Raw genomic sequence first — 12,079 nt, forward strand, 5'->3', positions numbered from 1 at the left:
TGGAGCAGCAAAAGAATCACTACGCCATAGAGTATCAGGGGAACAGGCGTACCTGAAATGAAAAATTACTGATGTTCAACAAGTGGGCTCTCAAAAATCCTCGACTCTGAAGTTGGCCCAAGAAGAACTTATCATGATCAATACAAATTAACGCATCTAAAACATATAGTGACACAGTTTTTGCAGATTCACTTCCTTGAGTGGCGTCTTTTAAAACCTAAATTCCAAAAATAAGATGGATTAGGAAATAAAGCAAAAAAGGGTGCAGGTGTAGAAATTAAAACTTATGGAACATGGCATGCAGATCACTATTTTTTTTTACTACTATCAAAGTTCATTTTATGTTTTCAGTCTTGTATGTCACTAGTTGGAGATATCCTGGACTGGTACAACTCATGCATATTCTTGTAATAAGAAGCCTTAGTCTAATCTCTGCCTTCTGGAGTTTTCCCCGAGACCGAGAAAGTAATAAAGTAGCACACTGCAAAAACACTCCAAGCAGTTCCAGTATTAACTCCCAGCTAAACTATGTCCTATTTAAAGTACCCTGGGATTTTTTTTATAACAAGAAGCCACTTTTTTCTTCAGTTCAAGATTGATTTGAAGAGAAAAAAGAGGTCTGAAGCCTAAGCTCTCTCTCCATACCTAAAAACACAAAACATAAATGCGCATGACATCAAATCAAGAGGGCGCGGAGAATTTTTCCACAGATATAAGAAAGGCCAAAGGATAATCTGTTCAAATCAACTGCACCAAACATTCCCAAACGTAAGGAAGACAAAACTAAGCCATGCAACTCTAACTAAAGCGAAGCGATTAAGGGGAACCTCCAATGATTCCTTTAATCAAAATTTCAGTGGAAAAAATCAAATTCTAATCAAAAGCAAAAATATAATATATTGATACAAACTCACAACCATAAAGTTCAAGTGAATTTATTAAAAACAAAAGTTAACAAATATATTTTTTGATTTAAAACTAAACTTTATTATAATAATAGAAGGGGTTACAAGAGAAGCAGATGAGTAATCAGCAAAACACCTCACAAAAGAATGAGAAAAGCGATTACTACACTAGTATCAAGAACATATAAATTTTCAATCCTTAACTAGATTTGAATTAAACATGTGATTAAACTCTGACAACTTTGTCGTCCAAGTCGCAACTCTGAATTTGATCTTTTCCCAGACCTCGTCCATAGACTCCGACGAATCTGTGAAAATTCTTTTGTTCATATCCAACCAAATCGACCAAAAATGCAATGAATTACCAAATACCAAAAGCTTCTAGATCTTCTCCCAGCGAGGAAGCCCGACTCCATAGAAACAAGTCATGTGCCTTTCTTGGGAAAGTCCGTTCGAAACCCAACTCTTGCAATACTTTTATCCATATACCACTCGAGAAAGAACAATGCAACAATAGATGGTCATGATTCTCCTCTTTCTTCCGACATAAGCTACCCATTGCGGGCATAAGGCACTGATAGGCCACTTTTTTTGCAACGAATCACAAGTCGGCAGTTTCCCAAAAGCCACAATCCACGAAAAAACTTGAACCTTATGTGGGACAGGTACATTTCAGATATTAGAGTAATACGAGAATAAAAGAAAGTTGGAAATCGGGAAGAAAGTCGTAGAAAGAATGAACAGAAAAAAAACCCGGAAGAATCTCTCAACCCAACTCAAAAATCCTTCGTGCCCAACTACAAAAGTTAACAATTATTAAATATATGAACTAGTCAACGCCATCCAAATTATATCCACCAAAAAAATTATGATACCAAGAAGTAAAGCTTCTATTTTTTACCATAAGACTCAATAACTTAGCCTAGTAGGGTCACTGCTACGTTAATATTTTTTACAAGGTATCGGAAACTGCTTATCAGTCATTTTTTATCCAAGGACCAAAAACTGTCAGTCATGAATTTCAAGGATGCCATGGTCGGCGCCAGTCACAATGGCGGCGGCAATGGAAATTCCAGCAGCGACAACGACAGAGGTTCTGCCCATCCTGGTGTAGCAGCATCCCTGCCCTCAAATCTTGTTCTCTCTGATGATAATTCTATCCAAATAACGATTCATAAACTGAACGGGAGAACTATCTTGAATGGGCTCAATCCGTTCGACTGGTGATCGATGGAAAACGGAAGCTAGGTTACCTGAATGGAGAAATTTAAAGCTCCGACATCCAGTGATGCAAAATATATTGTTTGGCGGTCGGAAAAGTGTGACGTATTAATTCCATGGACCCAACGGTTGGGAAACCGTTATGTTTTGGCCAACAGCCCATGATGTGTGGGAAGCAAGCCTTCAAAAACTCCGAAGACTAGCTGGGAAACTGATCTATCTGTATCACACTATACCAGATATTGTCTTTGCTGTAAGCTTGATAAACCAATTCACGCATGCACCATGTAAAGAGCATCTAGATGTAGTACATTGAATTCTTCGGTATCTAAAATGAACACCAGACAAAGGAATCTTCTTCAAGAAAACCGAGTCGAGAAAATTTGAGGTACTAATGCTGACCAGGCAGGCTCAGTCAGTGATAGGAGATCAACATCTGCCTACAACACCTTTGCGTGGGGTATCCCAATGACGTGAATGAGCAAAAAACAGAATGTTGTTGCAAGAAACAATGTGAATGCTGAATTTAGACCTATGGACTATGGCTCCAGGAGTAAATGAACAATCGATGAACCGTAGCCTTTCTTTCTAGTCGTCTCTCATCTCGTCCCACATCCTAGCCATCGTTTAACCCTTCGGTCTCTTCCGCCCAGAGTCATCCTTTACCTTAGTTGTTTCAACTTAGCTGAGGCCATACCATTTCAATCTTTCTAAGGCCGATCTCTTCCCTTTTGATATTTTCTTTCCTTGAGATGCTACGTTGGGGTTCTTTGAAACAGTCGGTGAAGAGATTTACAAGTAGGGATGTTAATTAGTCTTGCAGAGTGTATCGCGATCCATATTATTCTCGGTTGGAGGAAGAATTTAAGGTTGAACAAAAATTGTTCTAATCAGAATGGGTGTTGAGGGTCTTCAATTTGTCTAACAAAAAGAACTATGAATGCGAGTTGCTTGTCAGAAGCAGATTTCAGCAGCGCACAATGGATGCGTTCGAAACTATGGGACTACATCAACAATCCCAAAGCGTGTTCGAATTTTAACCAATATAGGGGCAACAATGCAGATTTTTCTGTTCAAAGGTTTTTCAATAACCGAGACAGTTTTTAAAAGTGACTAAATTCATTCAGCAAGGTAAAAGACAACACATCATAGTATCAAGTGGAATTGCTATGTGCGGTGGAAGTGCTTGGGAATGAAGAAAGAAATTTTGGCTCAGATCTTTGGAGGAGATGGGTTTGGTATGGGTTGTTCCAAGATCTTCACACGAGCTATTTAATGCAGATATTGAACACGAACTTGGCATGAGAGATAAACTTTTTTGACAGTGGTTTTGGCTGGAGCGGAATAGAAAGATTTTAGAAAAGTGTTGAAGAGTGTTGGAACAAGATTAAAATCCGAGCATATGGCTGAATTGGGAAGCATATAGAGTTTTAAAATTTATCGATCTCATATTTATTGAGGGATTGGAGTTATATATGTTGTTGATATGAACAAAACTTTTGCTTTTCCTTTCTTCCAATGCAGATGACTTGTCTGCTCCGTGTAACTAATAGCATTTAAATATTTAATACAATATTGTTTCCTATAAAAAAAATTGATAGAAGTTTCATAAAACAGAAGATTGAACAATAAATAATCTGCACTTCTTTTATTCCCACTAATTTGTAGGTTGCAGATATTCTAACCAAAGGCCTCTCAAGACGATGTTTTGAAGATGAAGTTAACAAGTTCGGCATGACAAATATCTTTGCACTAACATGAGGGAGAGTGTCGACAACTCGACATGCTATCTTTTATTTTTAATTTTTAGTAAACTGAGATTTGATTTTTATTTAGGCAATCTATTATATTATAGTAAGATAGGATATTCACTCATATTTTTAGGGATTTGATTTATTAGAGGTTTTCTGTGCATTTATTTTGTACACTCTATTGAGAACTATATTAAATAATAATTTTCTCGTCTATCAATTCTATGTTTATATTTTCTAAATAAAAGACCAAACAAATCAAATAAAATTCAAAAAAAATAGATAATCATCCAAGTACAAACCAGGTTAAGAATCGATTGCGCTTCCTTTCTCATGATAGCAAAATTTGCATGAGCCAATTCAGCCTGATCTTTGTCAATCTGCAAGAAATGACATGTTTATTCAATTACATGGTCTATAAAGAGAAAAAATGTTTACTTTGAAGTCAGCAAACCTTTTCGAGATTCAAATCTCCATTGTCTTGTTCGTCGTCTGATAAAAACTGTAGAATCGTCGAGGGAACATCTGGATCAAGCATATGCCAACAATACTGGAGATAACTAAGAAGCAAAGCATATTGGCTGATTTGGCCATAACAAAAAGGGTCAGACACATTTCCTGTTTTAAGTACTTTGTCATGCAAACAATTGTAAGTCAAAGTCATACCGCCTTCTTAATGCTTCCGAAGATTCATGTCTAAGAATTGCCATGATAAGCTTAAACAAAATAGAATGGCAAGCCCCATTGGATAACCGTTTCGCCATAATAATGTCAAGACATGTAACAGTGTCAGAATTTAAGCCACCAGGGAATGCAAATCTTTCATCACGCAGTTTGGCCATGCATGTGAGACCAACCTTGAAACAACTCATAATTCAAGTCATTGCACATCAAGCAAAAAAGTTGAAAAAGAAAAAGAAGGGAAGGACAGAAAAAAAGACCAAAGCACGGTTCAGCGACGAAGCAATCTAACCTGTGTCAATATTTGTGACATCTTTAAGGAGCAGTTTGAAGAACCAGAAGCATTCAAGGAGGCATCTAGCAAACTGTCCACATGGAACTCAACTGAGAAAAAATGAGTGTGCATCAAAAGCTGAGAAAGAAAAGGAGGCTTACTTACTGAAACAAAACTTCTGATCGGTTCTCAATGAATGAAATCTTTTGGGATGCAGATATCTGAAAAAGGGAAGAACGAACAACAGAATGGCAACAGAGCATCTGAGATAATTAGCAAGTTATTTTGTCATGACTGAGAAGCTACCAGAGGAATATATTCCTAGAATATATTCTCACAACATTCTAACCAAGGTGGAAGAAAAATGCATTTATGTACAAAGATCTCTATACATGTATGATGCATATATAGAAAAATGGTCAACCACTAATTCAACCACCCATCGACTCGCCAATGCCAATTCTCACCAGCTCGAGGGGAAAAAGATCTTGTAACAAATAAAAAAATATAACAAGGAAACCCATCAAAACTAGAGCAAACCTCAACAATTTGAGACCAGCTTGTTAACATATGAAGTTGAGCAGCTTGTTCTTCAAGGTTTTTGTTATAATTCCATCCCCATCTCAATAATTGTTGGATCGCCTCTCTTATTTCATTCAATTCAGTTTCACTCGCAAAAGAACTTAATTGGGGATTGATCAAATTGAATTTCTGGGGAGAAAGAAAACATAAAGTCAATATCATTTAGTCTGTGTTATACCAGCAGATCAAAAGTGGATATCAAATTAAACAAGGACTACAGCAGAAAGAACCTGCCAAAGTCTATCTCTGAAAGAAGCTAGGTCAATAAGTCGGTCCCCACGCTCTGAACGATAATACACACCCCTTTCAGAGGTTCCCGGGTTGGCGAGTATGTCCTCAGCCTATAAAGAATATAAGAGCTGAAAGTATAATGGAAGCCAAGTACTAAAACATCAAATAAAATAATCTTACCAGAGATGCGAACTTTACACTAGAGACGAACTGAGAAGACTTTAATGTAATATCTGGTGATTCAAACTGGATGATTTCAAGCATTTCTAGAATCTACAATTAAAAACAAAAATCTTAGTGCTATCAAGTATTTATGACCAAGCAACAAAGACAATATTGATTAAAAAGTATAAACAAACAGATTGGACAGTTTGGTACCAAGTAAGAACCAGTGCATCACAGATTAAGAGATTGTCGGGAAGAAGTCCTAAATAAACCTACCCAACGTAGGGTTAGAAAACCTTTTAGATGCATGATGACAATTCCAAGGATAGTAGTTTATTATATGAATTACTAAAAACAACTTCAACGAACCACAACAAAGCTGAATATCAAACAGATGTCCCATCTTGTTAGCATAGAAACACTATTGAATACCTCTTATCATCCTCACACAAACCTGGTGCTAAGTGCTAACTGTAGTTTTGCATTTACATAATTGATTGCAGCTAAAATTTCCATTGAAAGTAACAAAAATAAAATAAAAATAATCACAATTTTTAGATAATATGTTTATTTCATGAGCTTTCAAGATGTAAACTTTTGTAGTCCAGACTTTTTCGGCAAACACCCAACTAACAAATTATACTGCCAGAGAAGAGATTTTAATGTGTAAATAAAGAACAAATATGTGTTTTCAGCCCATAAGAGCATTTCAGTTCTCTGTCTTTGAAAATGCTTAAAACAAACACAAACACCCGTAACCAACGATACCTTGCTTCTGTTGGTTGAACTGCTTGTGGCAATATCAGTGACATTTTTGTCGTAGGTCGAAATATCATAATTAATCCCGCGTTCAACAAGTTTTTGCCCAAACAATTCAGCAAGAATACTTTGGCATGTTTCTCGATGTACTGAATTCGTTGTGTCAGCTGTATGTAATTCTACAGCCAAAAGCTTTAACAACCACGATCTCTACAAAAGACGAGAAGATACTTAGGAAATAATAAATCCATCTTTGCAGTAAAATGAGTAGTTGTTCATAAATTTTTACGAAAAAAAAAAAACAGTATTGAACAAAAAGTAGTTTAGGATAAGGTTATGGAATTCACATCAAGTCCAAAGGAACCATCATAGTTATTAAGGGCGCAAAGCAAACCAATAAAACTAAAACAAAAGGCGTCCATCAGAATCTCAGTGGGTGGTGATATCTTTGCGCCATTAGATTTTATTATACCTTATGCATATTAAAATAAAATATAGCAAAGACCACCCAATCATATTGAAATGGGTTGTTACAAATCAAAAATGATGTTAATATCGCAATTCAAAGAAGTAACCAAAAACAAAACTTTAGTTAATATATCGCATATTAGAGAGGGCAATAAACATAGATGTATCAACAAGAAAACCTGATGAAGTGAGCTGATACGCAGCGCCTGCCCGCTATTTCTTTCAGGAAGAGGGGCAACACCAATTGAGTTCAGGTGCTGAGAGGGAGAACAATGGCAGGCACAATAAATATTAAACATTTTCATTGAGGAAAACAAACAATCTAAAATCTTAGGGGAGAGAAACTAAACCTTTACAAAGAACTTGTACTTTTTGGAGCACAACAAGTCCATGGTAGGCACCGAAGTAAGTGGATCCGTGCATAATTCATAGAGGAGCTGCCAAATACAAGTATTATATTCCGCAAATTGACAAGGAAACAATGTTTGCAATAGTAAAGGGTAAAAAGGAAGTTGAAGCATTATGTCAAACCTGAAAACTAAATTCGTGAAGCAAAGAATTGACATCAGGCCTTGAAAGCTTATCTAAAACATCGAGAATAACCTTCAAGCAACTACAATTGAAATCAAAAATGTGTTACGTGTTAGAATTTTTTTAAAAAAAATCAACTGCATCTGCAAATAATTGTAACTGAACGCATAAGCAAATATACACAATGATAATAATACCTGTAATGAAATTTTGGCTGAAGCAATGTCCTTTCAATTGGGATATCAACATCAAATTTAAGTAATAAATGGGTCATATTAGGGGCTGGTCTACCGATATTGTCAATAAGAAGCTGCATTTGGGAAAATACACTTTAATGAAATTTGTGAAATTATATTATAAAGTATAAGTGAAATATTTTTTACCAGTGGGCAATGGCATACAAGGTTTTTGCTCTTATCTGAATATCAATTTTGCAAAAACAAAATGGTAGACATTTATTCCTAGCATGATCCAAGACAGAAACAAGAAAAAATGAATATCCTGATTCCTGTCACAACAGATAAGGTACAAAACTAATAGCATCACAGACATTAACCATAAATCATAACTTTGTTTATTTGGGAAATGCATAAAACCATAAATCCTACAAAAAGTATCAGGATCATCTGCCCTTTTCTTAACTGAGAGATCCCCTTAAGAAAAACAATACTTCAGGTAGCTACACAGTAATGCAAATAACTACAAAAGCTGTTAAAGCAAAGCAAGTAAGCAACTATATTGACAAATGATAGATATTCTGAATTTCAGATAAAAAGAACTTTGCAAGGTTCTTGAAAGAACTTTGCAAGGTTCTTGAAAGGAATCACTGTACACTCCTCCGACCTAGATTTTAGCACTTGTCGTGTCAAAAATGAATAAACATAAAACAATATCATATATGCACCACAAATCATTTATCATTGCAAAAAATATACTTCTTGGAAACAAAGAATTTACTTGTCCGACAGTCTAAAGGAAAAAAGAAAAGAAACAGCAGAATTCGAACTAACTTGCATTATTAGAACACCAGGATCTTCACTGCTATCCTCAATATTCTGACAGTCTTCAGACCGCAGCTCTAAGCAGGCAGCATAATCCTCAATCAGACCACTTGCAGCCTTGATTTCTAACAGCAACTGTGAGAGCCCAACAATACGTGAACTGCAAGCAATTTGACAACTTAGTTGTTGTAGAACATTATCAATTAATATAATCAAGTAAAATGAGGACCAAATGGAAAGATTGCCTCAGAATGCTCAAGATTTTGATGGAGCAAAGTTGAATTTGGGGCTGAAAATCATATCTAACAAGCTCCAATAAAGCTATAATTTGATTATGATCCTGAGAGAGTATGACATCCAAAGGCTGCATTAAGAAGAAAAGATCAGGGAACATTATCATTCAAGATCCAAATGTTACAGTGAGGAACTATAATAAAATCAGATACACGGTAGCAGTTACGATAGTATTAGTTAATGACTCACAGACACCCCAAGAACTTGAGAGCGTTCAAGGGAAAAAAGTCAACAAAAACATTGATGATGAACTGATTGGCAAGTAAAGAGATCAACTTTTCATGTTCTCAGTGCTAAGAAATGACAATAATAATCAATAAAACCCCAAGATAATGCTTCAGAGGACATTGACTGCCAAATTTCAAGGAGGAGCCAAATAGCCACAGCAATATTAAAAAGGAATACATAGCATAAAAAATTGATCCAGCCGAGAAAGTAAATCAACTATGTCAAAACATTTGTCTGGCAAATGATTTGATTTAATTTTGTTTCCCTTGAGACTAAAAATGATTGATTCAAATTGAACTATGTATAGTAGCTTAAAAATTAGTACACCATTTCCATGGATTCCATAAATGAACAGGTATCATCTCATGAAATGAACTTCATAAGACCACAAAAGAGTCCCGTGATCCTAGGACAAGTCTAGCAGTCCTTCGTTAAGGTTCTGCTTCAAACCACGTGTCATAAAAGAAACCTTCAATTGCAGGGATAATGGAGCCGGGCAAATTGGAAATGATAGAGAAAGATAAGAAAAACAAGGTTTCAGCCCCAGAAAAGAATAATCAAAACTTGGAGTTTGTAATTATGATGTAAATAATTCTGGTTGAAATACTACTAAGTGTAGCTTTTGGGACAGACAGTTTGATCAAGGTTCCACCCACTCTGCAACAATATTTCTCATTCCTTGATTGTACAATCACTCACAGGCTCACAGCTTGAACAAGAATGATTATAAAACTAATGGTACCAGAATTTGTTCGAGCTTACATCAAGTGACACTGCTATTTATATTATAGGCTTCTCAAACTTAGTGTTGCAGTTGACACGATATTAGCTTTAGTCTAACTCATGTTTTGTCATTTTATAGTTTAGCTTAATCATGTAGCCCCTGTATAGTCTAAGTATTAGTGCGAGTTAACAAATTGGAGCGAGGCCAAAGTAGTTAAATGTAAGATGGTGTTGAAGAGGAGAGGATAAGGTTGGCTCTGTCACATTTCACACGGTTCTAAAATTCGCTAGGCCCTAATCGGGCGCCACAACAGCGCCTAAAGCCTAGGTGGGGACTAGGCCCCGCTAAGCGGATTTCACGTTATCAAGAGACTTGTCATGGTTTTTAAAATAAATTTCAGTCCAAACTTTATTAAAATCCAATTGACATCTGGTTCATTCCTCATGCTTCTTCTTCTTAAGGCGGGTCAGGATTAGGCAATGCAAGAGAAATTAAAATAAATAAAAAAATTACCTATAGGCTCTAGTTCAATTTTTTATGTGAGCAGAAATAAGCATCGTGGTTTTAATTGGACTTTCAATCCCAAAAAACTAAAAGCAAAAACCTATAATTCTTTCTTATGTCATGTTCTGGTTTAATTGGGCTTTCAAAAATTAGAAACAGAAAAAAATTCCTAAAAACTCTAAAGGCTTAGACCTGCCTAGGCGCCCTTGCCACCTAGGCTGGCCTCCTAGCACCTTTGCAGCGCGGTTGGGCGACCGCCTAGCCCGAATTTCAGAACACTGGTATTTCAAATAAAGTGTGTACTCTCTTTTGTATTAAAGACCCAAGGATATGAAATATATTCATTTTGGTCTATACTGCATCACATGAAGGCATATCACCACCATAAGATTTTAAGCGATTTATTCCCAGTAATCTTCTTATTAGCTTCTAATGCCTTGGACAATTTTTTAATCTAAGTAACCTCCCATAGAACACATCAAACATATCAGGCAATTAATCGAGCTAGGATGTTAGATATCACAAATTACATAGCAAAATTGCAAGTAAATGTCGTTTAAATTCTGGTATTAGGAATAAGCCATCATAGATAATTTTACTAAAGAGGAGCTCAAGATAAATACCTGGTAAAGTGGGCGCCAGAAATCAGAAACAACGATATCTCTCTCCATGACAAGAAGAATGATTTCTAAAGAAAGCAGTACGGCCTTTTCGAGTATTTTCCCATAAATTTGATTTGTACGTTCAGTGATTAAAAAACTAACTCCTGGTAATATAATGCCCATCATGTTTCGAAACACAGTTTTCCCACTCATAAAATCCTGCGACAATCGACATGACCCAATGTAAATTTGATGCATACGCAAAATTTATGTATCATATCTTATGTGATTTGACAACAGAGAATACAGAAAATCAATTATTTGCACAAAACTGTGTGTCACATCATGTGATTTGACAACAGTGAATACTGAAAATCAATTATTTAAATAATTTGCATTATAGAAAAAGATTTTGCTCATCAAACCATTTAAAAAGTGTCTCTAATCTGAGAATTGAAAATATCATTAAGAATTTGTGGGCTTGTCAATCACGGACAACATTATAAGCTGTTGAGTATGCGGAGATTTAACAGTAATACAAAATTCTTGTAATTTGGTCAACTGAATCTTGAAAAATGTATTGTCTAGAAAGCTTGGCCATATACTGTTTTATCTCAACTTGTTGTATGACATTTTTCTACAGAAATTAAAGGCAAATATCAAAAGAGCCTACCGACCATTGCGTGTGTAATGGATAGCATTCAACTAAAACGAAACCAATAAGCTCAAGGCATTGTTCGATGCATGCTTTCTTCCTTAGATCTTGAAATTATTTTAAAAATTACCACAAGCTTTGAACAAAACCCAAGCTGCCTCAAGCTCAAGCTCAAACTCTCTGCCGTTATGATGCACCAAAATAAATGTATTACATTTAAAGCTCAGCTCAAAATGTGTGAGATAGTTTATCATCTTTTTTTTTTGAATAAATATCTTATCATCCTTGACAGTTTATATTTGCTGAATTTGTAAACTGATAGGAATCTATTAAAGAGAGCACATAACACAACATAGGATTTTATAATTCAACCATAAAGACTCACATCCACAACAAAAGACTTAGAGAGTTAGAAAACCATTATTCTCTCGTTAGTTTAGAAAACAACAATCACACATTAACAAAAGCTCTTAAGTGGGGATAAATATGATAAGAAACCAATC

The 12,079-nt window shown here is 35.6% G+C and overlaps 1 protein-coding gene across 2 annotated transcripts in view; it reads right to left on the reverse strand.

Annotated features, from left to right (window-relative positions):
• Window positions 1-12,079, reverse strand: part of LOC142551997 (nuclear pore complex protein NUP205) — a 35,716-nt gene that overhangs the window by 9,863 nt on the left and 13,774 nt on the right. For both annotated transcript variants that reach the window (XM_075661555.1, XM_075661554.1), the window contains exons 19-35: window positions 10,943-11,140; window positions 8,815-8,933; window positions 8,579-8,729; window positions 7,766-7,878; window positions 7,569-7,650; window positions 7,388-7,474; window positions 7,217-7,294; window positions 6,579-6,779; window positions 5,826-5,918; window positions 5,645-5,755; window positions 5,373-5,543; window positions 4,998-5,053; window positions 4,851-4,923; window positions 4,544-4,734; window positions 4,332-4,458; window positions 4,180-4,257; window positions 53-217 (exon numbers count right to left, since the gene is read on the reverse strand). In XM_075661555.1, coding sequence (XP_075517670.1) covers window positions 53-217; window positions 4,180-4,257; window positions 4,332-4,458; window positions 4,544-4,734; window positions 4,851-4,923; window positions 4,998-5,053; window positions 5,373-5,543; window positions 5,645-5,755; window positions 5,826-5,918; window positions 6,579-6,779; window positions 7,217-7,294; window positions 7,388-7,474; window positions 7,569-7,650; window positions 7,766-7,878; window positions 8,579-8,729; window positions 8,815-8,933; window positions 10,943-11,140 — 2,094 coding nt within the window. The remainder of the gene's footprint in view (window positions 1-52; window positions 218-4,179; window positions 4,258-4,331; window positions 4,459-4,543; window positions 4,735-4,850; window positions 4,924-4,997; window positions 5,054-5,372; window positions 5,544-5,644; window positions 5,756-5,825; window positions 5,919-6,578; window positions 6,780-7,216; window positions 7,295-7,387; window positions 7,475-7,568; window positions 7,651-7,765; window positions 7,879-8,578; window positions 8,730-8,814; window positions 8,934-10,942; window positions 11,141-12,079) is intronic.

This window comes from Primulina tabacum, chromosome 7 (assembly GCF_025594145.1).
Source record: "Primulina tabacum isolate GXHZ01 chromosome 7, ASM2559414v2, whole genome shotgun sequence".
Taxonomy (NCBI): Eukaryota; Viridiplantae; Streptophyta; class Magnoliopsida; order Lamiales; family Gesneriaceae; genus Primulina; species Primulina tabacum.